The 18,856-nt window shown below is 37.1% G+C and overlaps 1 protein-coding gene across 4 annotated transcripts in view; it reads right to left on the bottom strand.

The window, feature by feature from the left end:
• Positions 1–218: 218 nt before the first annotated feature.
• FBXL4 (F-box and leucine rich repeat protein 4) overlaps positions 219–18,856 on the bottom strand; it is a 63,170-nt gene continuing 44,532 nt past the window's right edge. For all 4 annotated transcript variants that reach the window (XM_031456062.2, XM_031456061.2, XM_031456060.2 and 1 more), the window contains 3 exons: positions 9,089–9,160; positions 5,341–5,653; positions 219–775 (listed from right to left, as the gene is read on the bottom strand). In XM_031456062.2, the coding sequence (XP_031311922.1) occupies positions 612–775; positions 5,341–5,653; positions 9,089–9,160 (549 nt within the window). In that variant the 3' untranslated portion in view covers positions 219–611. The remainder of the gene's footprint in view (positions 776–5,340; positions 5,654–9,088; positions 9,161–18,856) is intronic.

Here is an 18,856-nt window from a genome sequence, read left to right as displayed (position 1 = left end):
TACTGTTGTTATCCAGTAGTAAAATAGAGAAATATATCAGAATGAAAGTGGAAAAACTAAAAAATGTTTAAGTTGAAGAGCTAATACATCAGCTTACAAAATAATCTTAACAGCTGAAAAAAATTAGATTCTTTCTCCGACCAACTCTGGCAATTTTGTACATACCAAACAGAATACTGGCCAGGTCATAGGTTTATTATTAATAAGGCATCCTTACATGGAGGTGTGAAAAATTAATTTTATTTTTTGCATAAATATCATGATACTTTATTGTTCAAAGTGTTCCTTTCAAAATAAGTTAAAATGTTTCCATATTATTCTTTCATTAAATGTATAATTATTCACTAAAGCATAATATCACTGATTAACATAAGATAAAAATAAATGAACCATTCACATATTCTTGAAGAAAAGTGCTTACATTTTGTGAAAACATTTCTTTACATCATTGATTTAATGATTTAATGGACAATTCCATATTTTTCTTTAAAATCCACAAATGTCTAAATGGGATATTAAGACATTGTTGCCATTATAAAAATGAAACAAAACCAACCCCAGAACAAAACCCTACAAAAACACATGAATTTTATTATAGAACATATATTAAGTCACTGAGTAAAGCTCTTTTTTATGAACACTTTCGGAAAGCTCACATTGAGTTCTAGCACAGCTCTATTATCAATCTGTGAACAGAAGGACACATCAAGTAAGGAAAGATCTTTACATGATTCCAGGAGTTTTCTTAGGGACGCTGGACTTACCATTCTTGTTCCTGTTTAAAAAAAAAAAAAAAATTAGATACATTCCCCAATAAAAAGTCCCTTTATTATTAGTTATTTAAAATACACTTAAAATAAATACCCTAAAAATTAAAAACATTTCTCAAAACAAAAGACTTTGTATTGAAATAATCCTGTAAAAAAAAATACAAAATAAATTTTCCCAGCCAATTTGGCATCTAGGACCTGAATTTTGTCAATACTCTACCCATTTTGTCTTCATTCCTACTTCCCACCCTTTCCAGTGCGTTCCTCCAGACTTCCCTATTTCTGTTCATCCCAGTTCAAAACTGCCCATCTCATTTTCCAAAACCCATGAGTCAAATCAGACAGCAATACTTAATAATGGTTCAACCTCTAATTCTATGCAGTATAATTACTGAGCAACTACTCTGTAGAAACTTCTGTTTCAGGCACTGGAGATGCAAAGATGAGTAAGACATGTGTCTCAAGGAACTCACTGACCAGAAAGCAAATAAGCACAACACACTCTGATAAGTTTTACAGTAAGCAGTAGGTACAAAATGGCATTACTGGAAGACAAATGATGGATGGTGAGTACTATGTAGCCCACATTAAATCTGAAGTGATTATGGGATATTTTGATGGAATGTAAATTACATAAATTTTGTAAAGCACCTGATATGTGGCAGGCACTCAATAAATACCAAGTATCACTAGGCTCTAGGATGTCACCTGCTGTAAAACATACCTTGTTTTAACTACAGCTTTTATAGGGAAAAAAAATTATAATTGTATTGTATATACATATCTACTGGGATGGGGATTAAAGTTCCTGAAACGCTAGTCTATGCCATTTCCTCTGAGAAATCCTTTCTCCCCTCCTGCCATGGGCTCCAGAAGCTGTAAGTGTACTGCTGCCCTGGCTGTGACTGGCCCCACGACAGATCCATGCAGATTCTCCCGGGAATTTAGAAGTGGAATTCAGTAAAGCCTCCAATGCACACTGACCCCTTGAACTGAAGACCTGGGAAATGGGGTCAGGGCTGCTATACTTGGCCATGGGTGCCCAGAGATGCAGAGATGGCCAGCGTGACAAGAAAAGAACAAGCAGAAGCAAAGGGAGAAGCAGACGTGAAAGTCTGTGTTATGGGGGCAGAGGGCAGGGCGAGGACAGGTGCCTGAGCACATAGCATAAGAAATACAAGGAATAAAAGAAAAGCTTCCTTGCCATTTGATGGTTTTCCAGTCCCACCTGAGGTCTGACCATAACTAGCGTCTACCCACAGGATCTGAGAGAGACACCTTCATCTTCATTCATCATGATTGTCTTTTCCTTATGCTTCACTTATCTTGAGTGGATCTCTGTTATGTAAGATCAGAGACCCTCACGTAAGCCTCTCAGCTCCCTGGTGTTTCTCACCCAGGGTGTGACTGCTTTCTATTTGTCAGTCTTGGTCAACAGAATCTGAGTTTCCTGATAAAGTAGGAGTTCCTAAAGCCCAAGAGAATGCCAGGGGAGGAAGTCAGAGGCTGAACATTTAACTAGTCTAGGGCTCCCCTGTCCTCTGCCTCCAGGGCACTCTGTGTTGTTTTGTTATCAGCTTAGGACAGAGTTTTGTTTTCAGTCTGCTTGCTCCTTCAGGGCACAGCCACATCTATGTTATTCCCTGTTTAAAACAATGCCAAACAGGGTGTATGCTCACTATGTGTGTAATGGATGAAAGGACGAAGGGATGGTGGTTAATTTCACCCTGGCTTAGACCCTCCTTAGATGGATTACTGCAGCTAATCGCTCTGAGTTTGAGCTCTTCCTTCTCCAGTTCACCTAATACTTGTTTCCAGATAAGTATTCCTAAAACACAGCTCTAGATATCTCACTCATATCCCTAATTAAAACCCAGGAAAAGCTCTTCCTTGTTTAATTTTGTGCAGATTCCTCATCCTGGTGTTCAAAACTCTCCACGATACCCTCCATTATACCAACATTCTGAATCAAATTAGACGGCCTGTTCTCTGAAGACACTCTATACCTGTAACGCCCACGCTTTTGTTTCATGCTATTAATTCTGCATAAGATGCCCTCCTCCCCCTGTTTCCTGTTCACTTTTCAGGGATACCTTTCAAATACCTACTAACCTTTTAAATCAAGCTTTTCCTTACTTCTCTGATCCTATATACTCCCTTTTCTTGGAGCCCTTCAAAGTGGACTTGCTTCTGGCTTGCATTACAGTTATGTACATGGCCGTTTTACCCCTTCTTGCTAGGTCAACAACCCTCTGAAGGTAGGGACTGTATCTCACTCAGCTCTGTACTGATCAGTAAGTATTTTTAGTGTGAAGAAGATATGCCACTTAACATTCACATATGCTAATCACAAAATGACAAATAAAATAATGACTATTGGTTTGGTTTAATTAAGAATCTTTAAAAAAAAAAAAGGATTCTAACAGTAAAGGATGACGGGAACCAAAATACAACAGTAAAAATAAAGAAAACATAGCATAGTGGTTAGAAGCAGAGACTCTGGTTCAAATCCAGATGCCCTTCTGGCCATGAGCCCTGGGCAAATCACGTAACCTGTTTCAGCCGGTTTCCTCCTCTGTGGCTAATAATAATATCCACCTCATAAGGTTGGTGTGATGATCAAATCACTTAATACATGCTCAGAACGGTATAAAGCATACAAGATACAAACTACATGTTGCTGTTAACACTATTATTAATTATTGACTATTATTGATACTATTTTTTTACTGTGCTCTTAATATTTGAAATAAGATATTCCAATTTATTTACCTGATGACTGTCTCCACCCATACCTAGATTTGGCATAAGAGATAATAAAACATCCTTGCTCCTACACTCCTGAAAGTCACAAATGTTTTCAAAAAAGAAGTCATTATACTTCTTACCTGTTTTTCCTTTATGTCTCTGTCAAGTAATTCACACATTTAAAGGCCAAACTCAGGCCACTTGACAACCGACCCCACCATTCATCACAACTGTGCTGCTGTTTTGGGCTCAGTGTTGGGAATACCGACTCCTTTGCGGTTCGGTAGCATTTTAGATGCTGGCTCTCCATCTCCAGTGTATGTTTTAGGGGCTTGTAAAACAGGTTTTCAGCAACAGTAGCACCATCCTCTGAAGTGAAGCCTGATGCAACGTGTGATTCATTTGAAAAGATCCTTGGCTGCCTTACCTGAGTCTCCCTGTGAATCCATGACTTTCTCTTAAACTTTTCAAAATATTTCCCTCACAAAACATCTAGGCTAATTCAAAGGGGAGGCTGGATAGGAAGTTTTGAAAAGGAACAAGCAAAGTAAGTGGGTGTGGTGTTTTGAAAAAAGTACTGACGGTGGGGCCAAATCCCTTGTTTGAACCCTTGCTCTGCCACACAGTAACTGCTGGCTCCAGCGCCCTCCCTCATCTACGAAAAGCAAATGATACCCACCTTCCCCAGCTGTGAAGATGGAAAGGAGAATATAGCAGAGATGAGGTATCTAGCCTGAAGTGTGCCATGTAACAGGCAAGAATTTTGCCCTAAGTTTTTTTTCTTTTTTTGAGTCAACTGTTTGTATTGATTTTTCATTTATGTTTATTGAAATATAGTTGATTCATAATACTGTGTTCGTTCCAAGTGTAAAGCATAGTGATTCAGTAATTTTTGCAGATTGTATTCCATTATAGGTTATTATAAGATACGGGATATGATTCCCCGTGCTATACGGTATATCCTTGTGGCTTTTCTGTTTTATACGTGGTAGTTGGTATCCATTAATCTCATACTCCTAAATTTTCCCTTCCTGTTTTTAAGAAAGAATTTCTGCCTAAAAGTAACTTGAATAAGTAACATGCAACTATATGGGCAACATCTACAAATGTCTCATAAACCTGGACTGTCGAGAGATTTTAACTGAAATGACAAACACAGGTGTTGAAAATCTTCAGGTTTTCCTTTTGCTGAATGTTGAATAAACAGGAAACAATATAACTAGCACTTTAAGGACTAATCTGTTAGTATTAACACGTTACCAGCAACACAGTGCAAATGCTATTGGGGTTCACAACTGTGGGGGCAATTTTACCTGTGGCCAACGTAAGAAATAACAAAATTTCACAGGGTTCCTTGCTGTAAATTGCAATAAGAACACAAGGAACCCCGGAACTGGAAAGGCTTTCCAATAGCTCTGCCTTAGGGTAGAACTATTCCTAAAAACCAGAATTACCAGGGATGGAGATGTCACAATATTCCTTAAGCAAGAGCTCAACATCAAGAAGCCATCTATATGTGTGTGTGCATCTTGAATTCATTATACAAATGGATTAATTTCTCATCTGTCCTTAATAAAAATGGAGAAAATAGCTCATATAAATTCTCACTCTTCATACTAGATCAAGAATGAATGGTTACTTAGAGCTTTCTGAGAGGTACAACTATAAAATTATGTTATTGCCCTCACTTTTTTAAGTACAGTTATAATTATCAGGACAAAAATTTTTTTTATTGTATCTAAGAATTTTTTTTTCTGTGCAAAAAGTGTGAGATTACCTTTTATGTCAAGCCTTAAAAGAAGTTTATATATTGTATCCTTACCTAATATGTCCAGTTGGCGTAATCTGGTACAATTACCCGCCAGCTCCTCAATGTCTGTGTCACACACAGACCTGTTAGCTGTTAGAAAGAGTTTCTGCAAGTTTGGAAGCTGGCGTGCCAGTCTGGCGAAGCACCCGGTGCTGCTCTGCAGAGTAGGGCACCAGCCGAGGTCAAGTTCCTCCAGAAGCGGACACCCAGAAGCCAGCTCTGCTATCCCATTCTCAGTAATATTCTTACATCGCCACAGGTCCAGGGTACGGAGTTTTTTACACTTGGCTCCTATCATGCTCGCTATCACATCGTAGTCTTCAATCTGGAAATCAAATCATTTCAATCTTTTCCATATGATGCTCAGAAATGCAAACTCTTTTGAGCACGTTAAAACATGCCTAATCATCTCCTGTTGTTTGCTCCCATGTAAACATACTCATGTTGTGATTAATACAGATCTGCCCACTCATCTCACAGATCTGCCACTGTTTCATAAAACAGCAAGAGACATCACTTACTTAAAAATCCATTTAACAGAATTCCAGACAGAGGATGTTAATGAATTAAATCCCAAAGCAGTCTGAAATTCTGTCTCTCGTAAAGAATTTGAGGATGATGTATTGTTCTTGTATACCTTGCATTTTGACCATACTGTTGTTACTCCAATAAGAGCTTCTGGATAAAGGGGTGCTCTTTGCCAGGCTCTAAAATAGTAAGGGAATAAACTGATAGTACTAATAAGGATACTAGTTTTGGGTTAAACGAGGCATTTGGGGACTGAATATACAACACAAAAATAATTTAGATTGTGATAAATTCACTGTTGTCAGTTACTGGAGGTGTCCAATGATTTACCTCATGTTCACCAGATAAGCTTCTACTAATCAAGGATTAAACACTTTAGTTCATGGGCTTTGCCTGCTTTAATAATGTTTCTTTAAACAGATTCTTTTAAGAGCTTCATTTGATTTTGTTAAGATCAGGTATCAGAATTACCACCAGAAGTCAAAGGGAAACAAAACAGCAAACATTTGCAATGATTACTTCCTTTCGCTCATTTGTTCATTCATATTTTCATCTACCTTGTGCCAGCACTGGCACTCCAGATACTAGGAACAACAATGAATTAAAAAGGAAAAAAAAAGACTGTGTTCACATTTTTGGGAAAGACATACAGATGACTAAATGAGCAAAGTAAATTCAGAAAGTGTTAAGTGAAAATAATAAAACCAAAACCGAGATGTGAGAATGATCAGAAGGTGAGGGGTCAAGGAAGGGAGTAGGGGCCGCTGGGATCCCTGGGACGGAAACTGGTACCTCCAAGGAACAGAAATGAGAATGGGCGTGGCCCAAGGGGAGTGGGGGAGAGGACAGGCTGGGGAGCCAGACAGCTCTGCAGGGGCCAGGCCGTTAGGCTATGAAGGACTTTGAATTTTTATTTTAAATGCTAAGGAAATCAATGGAGGGTTTGAAGCAAATATGACTTACACTAAAACAAAAATAAAAATCCCTCTGGCTTCTGTCTGGAGGATGGTCTTGGGTGTGTAAGAGTAGGAAGCCCAGTGAAGAGGCCTGCACTAGGTCAGAGGAGAGATGGCTTGGATTAAGGTGGAGTGTGGAATCGGAGAAGTGGATTATATTTTGAGCAGAACCAAATAGCTGATACATTACATACAGTGGTGACAATTTCTGAAGGTCCTTAGTAACTGTATATGGCAGAATCAGGAAAAGTTGACGTGGGGAAATATAATTATCTACTTAAGTGAGTGGACCTGAACAACACAAAAGTGTAGCTTTGATCATTAGTGCAGCCAATTAGCATCTTTAGAAAGAAGCAATTTAAAATTTCTCCAAAATTCACAATGCTGATTGCTCTTATTTTGATAGTCAAGAATAAAATATCAAATGATACTTTGATCATCCTGCCTTTTGGTCAACTGACAGGAAGGAAAATGAAATAAACATGGTATTAAAATATCAACCAAGAGCCATCTGTGTTACTGTCCTGCTGGACCCAGACCTGCTGGGAAGAAAGAACAACATTTCTATGACAAGTATGAAATGTTTCAACCATCATGTTAGCAGCGGTATCAGCAATATTAGTAGTATTTCTGAATTTCAAATGTCAAGCCCCTGAAACTTCATTTCCTGGCAAACAAATATCAATGGTAACAATATTGGTAACTACATATTTTAATTTAAAAATAGCCTATTTATCTAAAGTAGCATTTCCCATAATATATCACATAATAATAGATGTAATACAGAAAAATGGGTTCAGTCGTCGGGTGAAGTTGGAAAACATTGATTTAAGCAAAGGCAACCTGCTTCTTTATTGTAGGACATGCCACTGAAAACTCCAGGAGAAGGACATAATAGTACTGTTTCCTAATTTTGACCTAGAATTCCTACTCCTCCTCCTTCCCCCCTACAATACAGATGTTTTTAAATTGAGTATCTTTTAGCACTAATGTTCCGTGGGCCAACTCTGGAAAATGCTGACTGTAAATATACATCATAATTCCAAATGTAAAGTGTCTGTGATCAGAGGCCTTCTTTTCTAGAGAATGCTGCTCTAGTTTATGGGGAGGTAATTGACAGGCAGAATAAGGTACCTTGAGCCAAAGTTAAAACAGGGTCCTTATCAATCTAAAGGCGATCTAGCAATAAGCAAAGATCCAAGTGGAAGAAACTGGCTGGTGTGTTGTCACAGAAAGTGCCATTGAATATTACTGAACCCATCTAGAAGAGCCACTAGAAGGACCCAACAGAAGCCCATGAAATAGCTTACTAAGAAAAAAGTTGACTAGAAGTAAAGAAAACCTAATGCTGAGCTAGTGGGCTCCCAGGATGGCTTCCAGAGACCAGGATGGGCCTGAGCCCACACATGGGGTTTAATAAGGCCCAACGAACTTCTCTGATCTTGCAACCATCCTGCTTATTCAGATTTTCCTAACAAGTGGAGGCTAAACTGAAATGGTCTAGGATCTTCTGAATCTGCTTTGGGTGGAGGGGTGGGTGCAGGGTAAAGCAGTGAAGAGGAAAGGACTGCTCCACGGTCAGTTATACTGGGTGGGAGATGCATTTTCTGGGAGTGCACACACAAACACCACGAGCTCTATTGTCCTTTTAATCTCAGTATTTATAAACCACATAATTTAATTGAAAACCATTTCATTTATCCCATGAGCTCTTTCAGTAACATAAGAAATTATAATTTTAAATCTGAAAGGACTTTAAAGATTATTTAAATAGTCCCTAGGCTTTGGGATTTCATGAACCAGTAACATTTCAAAAAATCTTGAGTTCCAATATAGGGTGTCCATCTTTTTACCTTACCCAGTAATGATAGTAAAACAAACACAAAAACAAAATGAACCTATCAGCATGTCCAGAAAATCATCTCAGAACTCAAAAACTAAAATTAGCTTTGTGCAAAACTTGCCAAACTCCTGGCCCTTGGGTATAATTGGTATGTTATTTTGTAAAGCAGCCCAGAGAGGTAAATAGCTGGTCTGAGATAACACCTGGCTTGAGGCAGAACCAAACTCTTTCCAACGCACAGTAACTTCTTTCCTTGTTCTCACAGATAAATAATGTCAGTGTTTCAAAGACAAACTCTCCGATTGAAGAAAAATGTTTGAAAGTGGGGTACACAGTAATTAACCATAAATCTGCAAAGCTGTGGGTGGGGTCGATCAGGATAAAATTCACCCATGGGAAGATAACTGAGCATAAAGAATTTTCAAATACTTACCATTACACAACTACCCAAGCTGAGGTGCTGAAGCTCTGAACAGAAGTTCAAAATGCTGAGCAGGGCTGTTTGCTGCCATCAGGAACCATATCAGAGGCAAATAAGGAAAGTGAAAGGAAGTGAAACAAAGAGAAGGGGTCAATTAGACATTAAAGGCTGTCACTGCTTTTCCTGAAATAGAGCTCAAAACCTAGGTTACAGACACCACAAATGCCATTTAATGAGTCCCCAGGTGCTCCCGCCATTGACTGGCTTGGAGTCAAGGTAATCATTACTCATCTCCACGTTAAGTCATTGCTTTGTACATGATTTCACAGGCCCCAAAGATACCGACATTCCCTATGACCCCCTGGTTCATTTCCCAAAGGTAAGCAGTTTGGGAGTCTGGTTAATACTGAACAACAAAACAGGTTAAACAATCCCTCTCTCAAAAAAAAAAAAAAAAAAAAAAAAAAAACCCACAGAGGGCGGTGACACTCATAGAACAGCGGCGGCTCTGACATTCACTGATCAGCTGCAGCCTGATGGAACTGCCAATAGTCACCCCAAATCAGGATTGAGCTGGTGACTTTAATGTCAAAGGATTCTCTTTTCTGACAAGGATACCAACAACCATTGAGCACCTGTCATGGGTAACATGCTGACTGAAACGTATATAATGTGTGCTTTCTAGTCATGTTCCTGCCATTTAAGCCCCCATATCCTGTGCAATGAAAATGGTTTCACCACTAAAGAAGTCCAGAGGTGTCCTAGACCACTGCCTGATCATGGTTCCTAAACTATCCCCAAACAGTCATAATGTCACTTGACGACATGCCTGCCATGAAAAACTGTAAAGACATTCAAATTTCTAGTTTTTCTTTTATAAATGAAAAAAAAAATACTACTTAGACTTACGTGGCAAAATTTCTTTCTCAACATTTTAGCTAAATCTTATCTATCACAATTAAGATGATATTATACAACCTTTGTTTAATCTATTCCAAGTGTTCAGAAATTGAAAAAAAGCAGTTGGGGAGAAGATGAAGAATGTGTCAGTGACAATACAAAACATTTATTCAAACCCCAGATAAGATTCTCATTGAGAAAATAAAGTAACCAAGTATTTCAACTAAAATAAACTTAGTGAAGGCAAAAATAAAATAATAGTTATAATAGATGCTAGAGTGATACCAGACTTAAGACTAATTGCTTCACTGTTGTGCATTTTTAAAAATTTAAGCAAAAAAGTTCATATTGATTTTATGCTTAAGTTTCAACACAACTTAATAACATTTACTAGATAATGCCATGTAGATCTCAGAATGCTGATATCAGAAGAGGTATATGAAGATAAGTTGATTTTCAGATTCTCCATAATACTTAGCTATTTTAACTTACTGATAGGAAAAATGACATTAGGTTTTTTTCTTTTTTAAATTAAAGTACCATATCTTATAACAAGGTTGTTTTATAAGATTTTCGCAGAGCAAAATCCAGAAGATTTTAGAAAATTTTTGTATATTCTTGTAGATAATACATTTTAAAATTAAAAAAATACACATACTCATGCATTCATTCATGATTCATGGAACTTGTTTGGGTAATTTATTTTTAAATTACTTACAATGAAGAATCTCAAATATGCAGACAAGTATAGAGTCCAAGATAATGAACACTCATGTGGCCACAACTCAGATTTATCAAATCAACATTTCGCCTTCTTGGCTCATTGTGTTCTATATGTGTATCCCTCCATCCATTCACATCCCTTCTCAGAGGTGATCTCTATCATGACTCAGGGTTTAAAACGTGCTCGAAAATTATATAATTTTTCTACATATTCTGGACCATAAATAGCCCATATTGTTTTTATATAAATGCTATTATAATGTGCATCTACCTCTGCATTTTCCTAAACAAGGTGAGAGATGTGTCCACACTGATACAGCTTAGTTCACCGACTTTTTCACTGTTGTGTATTGTTCCATTATACAAGTTTACTGCAATATACAATCCCATTTGATGAATATTTAGTTTACAAGTTCTACCATAACAAAGAATGTTATAATAAACATTCTTATATGTGCTTCCATGTGCATTTATAGAAGAATATTTCTCTAAAGCACATACCAGAGTATGCCTCAATTTTACTGAATTTTGCTAAATAGCTCTCCTGAGTGTTTGTATCAACTGATGCTCCCACCAGCAGTATAAGAGTTGGGTCCCACTTCTTTGCCAACAGGTATTTTCATCCTTTTTAATGTCTGTCTATCTGATGAGTATGGAATGGTATCATTTGCACTAATATGATTCCTAGTGAGGTTGAAGATCTTTTCATATGTCTGTTTCCTAGATTTCTAATCTTTTTTTTTCCCCACAACTACTTGTTCTTGCTGTTTTAGTCTATCCATGTCCCATAATTTCTGGTTCTATTTAAAAAGATGCTTTCCTTTACTTCTTTAACCTTCCATTTCCTTGACCTCACTCTTCTATTCTTCCCTGTCTAAGGGTCTTACAGATTGCCCCCATCCAGAACCAGGACTTCTATTTAAAGTGCAATGGTCCTGGGGATATTTCAGAACCAGGGGGAGGCTTGGCTCATTCTGACCATGAGGCACAGCCAATGTCATCTCACTATATACTATATGGTATATCTGCTTGGGCCCAAATTCCTCCTTTCTCTAAGATTTCCATCCAACCCCTGGGTGGCTTGGACAGCCATCTAACATGATCACCTAGCTTTAACTGACTTCCATGCTGGGACAATAAGATTCTCTTGATATAGTTTGAGATGAACTCCCTGTTGAATAAGTTCTTCTAATTAAAAACAACACTAAGGCAGAAAATACTTATTGTCAAGAGCACCACAATAAACTGGACTGTTCTTTAGAGGAGATGTGTCTATTGCTTACTATTTTAAAGATCATAACTTTAGGACAGACTTAACTCACTTTTGAATTAATATTCTCATAATTATATATTTAGAAAACACTGGTGTCAGAGTAGATGCATTCTGGAGGAATTTCAAGTTATAAAGAGGAATCCATGGCCAACTTAACTTACTCAGGTAAATATTTTACAATAACTTACACAGTCTGCACATTAAATGGAGAATTAAAAATTCATTTAATAGTGGAAAGAATTATCATTTTTCATCCCCACCTTAAAAAAGGAACTAACATAGAACATAAGAGATTACTGTGAACGATATCACACATCTTTGCTAAATAAGAGATGTGAGATCAAATGCTGAGACCATGCTATAAGGGGGCAAGAATGACCTTGGAAGAGATGTTGTGAGGAATGTAACAAGGACTCAAATAGAGATAAATAAAGGGGTTGACAGGGAGCACTGAGGTGAGCAAGTGCAAGTTCACAGTTTCCTGACTTTCTCCAGCAGAGCTTCTGATAAGGCAGAGACTGTGGGAGTGCCCAGGCTTAGAGCACAAATCTATATAGATCAGCTTGCAATCTAAATCCAGTTAACCAATTTCCTCTGAGAACATCTTTAGTATATTCTTTCTCTATGCTGTTACTATTCAGAATCAAAGTACTACTATTGATGCTAAAGCAAAAAAAGAAGTTAACTCTTCACTTACAGACATAAAATGACCTGATTTTGGAGAGACCATAGACTCGACAATTTAGAGCAGGAGTGGACAAAATACTGCCCACAGGCCAAAGTCAGCCCACTGTCTGTTTTTGTAAATAAAGTTTTATTGGAACAAAGGCACACCTGTTCATTTATGTACTGTCAATAGCTGTTTTCACACTACAGCAGCAGGGCTCAGCAGTTATGGCAGAGACCATATGTGGACAAAGCCAAAAATATTTACTATCCAGCCCTTCATGGAAAGAATTTGCCTGCCTCTACTTAAGAGGACAATTCTGCCTTAATGAGTACTTGCAGCACGTCTACGTGTATAGAACACACAAACAGATGGATTAAAGCTACATTAAGTGCACTACAGAAAAGGTATTTGGACATAAAAACTGAACAATTTAATTAACTTCTTATTTAAGACTGAAGATACTGTTTACGTTCCCCAACAAATTCTGCTGATTAGTCCTGCAAAATTCAATAGAGGCACAAGAGTAGCTCTATAAAATTAAAACACAATTGAAATAGTTGGCAGTTTTAATAATATAAGGTAGCAGATTCATTTTCAAATGAGTTTGTAATTTTTAAACAAAGGTCAACCTTATTTAAAGCTCTGTGGAAAGGGATTCACTAAAGAGTGACTGGATTCATGTTAATTTCTTTTCCAGAATTATCAAAACATACCCTAGGTGAATGATGGCATCTGGGAGTAGGATTTATGTTCATAAAGAAAGAATCCTTTTGACTTAATAAGAAAAAAACAAACTACCCAATCCAAAAATGGGCATAAGACCTAAACAAGCAATTCTCCAAGGAAGAAATACAAATGATCAATAGGCACATGAAAAAATGCTCAATATCACTAATTATCAGAGAAATGCAAATCAAAAGTACAATGAGGTATCACCTCACACCAGCCAGAATGGCCATCATTCAAAAGTCCACAAATGACAAACACTGGAGAGGCTGTAGAGAAAAGGGAACCCTCCTACACTGCTGATGGGAATGCAGGTTGGTGCAGCCACTGTAGAAAACAGTATGAGATTCCTCAAAACACTAGGAATAGACTTACCATATGACCCAGGAATCCTGCTCCTGGGCATATATCCAGAAGGAACCCTACTTCAGAATGACACCTGCACCCCAATGTTCATAGCAGCACCATTTACAATAGCCAAGACATGGAAACAGCCTAAATGTCCATCAACAGATGACTGGATAAAGAAGATGTGGTATATTTATACAGTGGAATACTATTCAGCCATAAAAACAACAATATAGTGCCATTTACAGCAACATGGATGTCCCTGGAGAATGTCATTCTAAGTGAAGCCAGAAAGAGAAAGAAAAATACCATATGAGATAGCTCGTATGTGGAATCTTAAAAAACAAACAAACAAATACAAAACAGAAACAGACTCATAGACGTAGAATACACACTTGTGGTTGCCAAGGGGGGGGGGAGGTGGAAAGGGACAGACTGTGAGTTTGAAATTTGTAGATACTGACAGGCATATATAGAACAGATAAACAAGATTATACTGTATAGCACAGGGAAATATATACAAGATCTTGTGGTAGCTCACAGCGAAAAAGAATGTGACAATAAATATATGTATGTTCATGTATAACTGAAAAATTGTGCTCTACACTGGAATTTGACACAACATTGTAAACTGACTATAACTCAATAAAAAAAATGTTAAAAAAATAAGAATCCTTTTGCATTCCACCTAATATCTACCTACTAACCCTGTTCAGCAGCTTCAAAATCCAATGGATAACTATAAGTTATAGAGGATTAATATGGTCTCTACTTGTTACAAAGAAATTTATTAAGAGGTAAAAGATGGCAAGAATTCAAATTTTGATTGACAGCTTTTTAAGAGATGCTACCCATAAAGTTCATAACCTCCTGTCCTCTAGATTTCTAAAGTGTTAAGCAAAAGTACTTAATAAAATGATAACTGATGGTTAGTATACTCACATAAGTTTTAGATAATCCAGATTTATAGTTTAGAGTTATATTTATGTATACCATGTACATCTAATAAAATGAGATGTAATATAATCAACATATTAATACTGTGTTTACTATTTTACATTAATACAGGTTTATAGTTGTTATAACTAGTTAATAATTTTTGTAATTAAATTTTTTCAGTTAAAAATTATTGTTTATCTTCAATAAAGAATATAACCCTTAATTATCACACTGTTAATATAGGAAGGTAGGATTCAAAATCAATATTCTCTACTCCAAAACATGATTCCTAGAAAGCATATTAAGGAAACAAAGAACAAGTTTATACATCCCAGACATACACTAGCTAAAATACAGAGACTAGGGACATCACCTGATCATAAATGTACTTCCACTGATCATGATACATTTCAAACACATCAGAACAACATCTACAAGTAATGAGATGGAATTTTATAAAAGTATATTCACTAAATGAAAACTTATAACTTTACATAACAAATATCACCCAAAAAAATTCCTAAGAATACAATCACTCAATTATTGGAATTTAATATACACATATACACACAAATTTCTTTCTCTAATTTTAATTTTTTTGCCCCAGCGTTCAATAACAAAAAACTTGGGGAAGGGAAGTATAGAGTAAAAGTTGAAGGATTTTAAGAACTATTTAAAGTACCTGAAACTACTATATTGAGAAATAAACAATCATCATTCCAGAAAATTTAAATTCAATTAGTTTATAGATATTTGCTATGGACCATCTACTACAAATTGTTCTCCTTCATACAGTTTAAATATACAATAGGGTATAGTTTATATACTGATACATAATCACAGCTTGAAAACAGTATTTTCCCTATAGGTTAAACTTGAAGATCAGCATTGTGGTGGAAAAGTTAGACTTCTGATTGAGCTCTAAAAAGAGAATGGTAAGGATCATAAATGACATAAATTAATAAAGCTCTTACACATGCTTTTGAGGGAAAAAAAAAGAAAATTCCCTAAGCCTAACTGTATACCTACCCTAGACCACAAATTCAGAAATTTCAGCATAAGGTTCAAATAATGTGTTAAATTCCAAAAATCCATGTGTGTTGAAAGAACAAAACCTAAGGCTAAATCACACACATTTGCCTCACCCTCTAGTCTCATTTCAGAACCTGTTTTTACCATGGTAGTGGATCTCTCCTACGATTATACAGTTGAATACATCTTTGCTCATGGTTGACTAAACTGATCAATTTCCATATCAACCCATAATGGATGATAGCAGAGATCTGCAGTCAAAAAGTCATGGCAGTCACATACCAGCTGCACTTGACTGAAACTTTACTGACTATATAAAAGAATGTTTTGATCAGAGGGGTAAGGGTTGGACCATTAAGAGAGCATGTAAGAGGAGTCTGAGGCATATGTTGGTTGACACTGTTCATCTAAATGATGTTCAGCTGAAGAGGGTGCACTGGTCCAAAGCCTTTATCTTCTTCCAAAAGCACTTCTTTCCTTCCTGTTAAGATGGTGTCAATCTGTTTTGTGCTGATGCCTTGAAGCATTTAAATTATGTAACTAATGCTCACTGCTCTCATTCTAAGCTCACCAAATAGGTCTTATAACTGTAATTTGGTTTCCCTTTTGACATGCTAACAGTGAGAGAATGTGTTATCAGCTGTCTCTAATGAATGTGTCCTTTCCAGGTAGATTTCTTATACTTGGCATACCGGTTACTGTTATGAATGTGAATGATAACGAGACTGACCCCCAAGAGGCTTCTCAGCTGTGACTAAACCATAGCCCATCCACTCAGGTTACACACACTTAACCCGCCATAAGCCTCATACTCCCACTGGAACTTCTATTAAACCATTCAGGATCAAAAGAAGTACAGATATATTCTTGCCTGGAGATATATATTAAAGACTTCTAAAAGTTCGCTAGCTTTAGTATATAAGTTAATGTATTAAAAGTTCTTAAAATCTTTACTCTTGATTCTGTTTAAGAACAAAGTCATTATTATCTTTTATATGTTATCCAGGTAAATTAATCTGCCTGAAATGGACTGCATTTTAGGTGACAGCTAAGCACAGCCTGCATTAGTCAACTTACGTGACCAAAGTAGGTTCTTCCTACTTCAATTTTTCTCCTTGGTCTTGGTTAGTAATCAGCCCTGGGTCTGGTGAGAGACTGTCCCTTTCATTGAGTTTGTTGGCTACACTGACTCCCCTAAGAGAAAGGCCATCCCTGTTTTTACTTACCAATATACAGTAATGTGTTCTTTAAATCAAGCAAGAATGCCGTCAGGGGAACACCATTATCTCTGTCAGAAAGCAGCTTCATGGCACTTAATCAAATCATACTATTTTCAAAAGACAGTTTATGTATCTTTCGTAGGAAAGTCCAGGTGCTTTCATCAACAGACAGGGTGGTATGCATTTTTACTTATATATATCCACTCTGCCGGATAAGCTGGCACAGGAAAAAGAAAAATAGGAGGACAGTGTTGATATCCAACAGAAGTAAAGATCACTTTTGCTGTCTTCTGCTTCACGAAGCTGAAGGCAGTGGGGTCCTTGAAACTGTCGTCCAAGCCTAGTAGTCCAAGCAAACCGTTGCCGAACCACGCTTACAGATTACTGTCATATACTAGTCCCCTACAATACCTATAATCAGTTTTTTCACTTCTTCAGATTCTTTCAATTTATGCTCTATCATTCTTGAAGTGAGGCAATCAAAACTGGATGCAGGTGTTCCATTTATAACTCCAACTTTTAAAAAACACTCTTGGTTTTCTGGTCTGCTGCTAAGCAACCGAATGACACTCTTACTGAGCTGCTACCTACCAGGCCCCACCTCACCCCCCTACTCCCGATATTTTTTTCCCAAAGAAAAGGTAAACAGGTTCAAACTTCTAACACGAATCCAGGTTGTTTTACTCAATGCATGGAACTTCTCTTAAAGCCACCTTTTATGTAATATGTTAAAAAGTTATCCTCATGCCATCCTTTGTAAGTTGTTAGTTTGCCAGAACTGCCATGACTGAGTACCAGACACTAGGGGGCTTAAACAACAGAAATTCACTGTCTCACAGCCCCGGAGGCCAGAAGTCTGAGAGCAAGGTGTCAGCAGGGCTGGTGTCTTCTAAGACCTCTCCTGTTGGCTTGAAACTGGCCATCTTCTTCTGGTGTTTTCATATGGTCTTACCTCTATGTGTCTGTGTCCTAATCTCCTCTTAGTATAAGGACACCAATCACTGGATTAGGCTCCACCCTAATGACCTCATTTAACCTTAGCTATCTCTTTAAAGACCCCCATCTCCAAATTCAGTCACATTATGAGGTACTGGGGGTTAGGACTTCAACATATAAATTCTGGGGAGACAGTATTTAAGAGTAGGTTGCAGATATATGCCCCTTTGTGGGTAAAGGAGAATTATGTCTTCTATTTACTTTCAAATGGTTCAGGAAAAAACATGCATGTAGTAGGGGAATCTACTTTTTATGCAACTTTTCTGTAAGTCTAAAATTACTTCACAATAAAAGGTTTCTCCTTTTAAGTATTTAAAAGTCTACTTAATGAGTTAAATTTCTACAGCCCTCCTCTCATGAAAATACATCATCACATATGGCTAAAGAAATGCTTGCAATTAATGTTTATCATATATAAGAATCTTGTGAATAGAGATAAAAAGGACCAAAAGGATTGAAACAGTCTTTCCAATCAGGGCATATATCTCACTCTACTATAATTACTTCCTTGTCAAAAGCAGTAGAAGAAACCAAGTACAACTGAAGTCTCCTTCCTGTTTGTTCTAATTTCCCATCTTTTGCCTAAAGTTTTGCCTATACAATCCTGAAAGATCTACCAAATTCAGTAAAAAGAAAATTACTCCATTTAACAGCTCATTATCACTAGTTATTCCAGGATCACGCAGTAAACAGGTCTAAATTTCAGCTTGAGGGTCATCTCTTCTAGAAAGGTTTCCCCACACAGACCATCCTCCAACCAAGCACAAACACGCGACACTGTCAGCACCCATGTGGGCTTACTGAAGTACCAGTCCTCTCTGTCTCTCCATCCCATAGTGCTCTCCTGCTCCTCAAAAAACAGGCATATATTTACTGCTCTGCATCTACCGAAATTCAACCAACATTATTTAGTGATTTTTTGGTTAATGCTATAAGAAGACATTTGTTATTTC

This window comes from Camelus dromedarius, chromosome 6, assembly GCF_036321535.1.
Source record: "Camelus dromedarius isolate mCamDro1 chromosome 6, mCamDro1.pat, whole genome shotgun sequence".
Classification (NCBI taxonomy): Eukaryota; Metazoa; Chordata; class Mammalia; order Artiodactyla; family Camelidae; genus Camelus; species Camelus dromedarius.
This window is presented reverse-complemented; position numbering and strand designations above follow the sequence as displayed.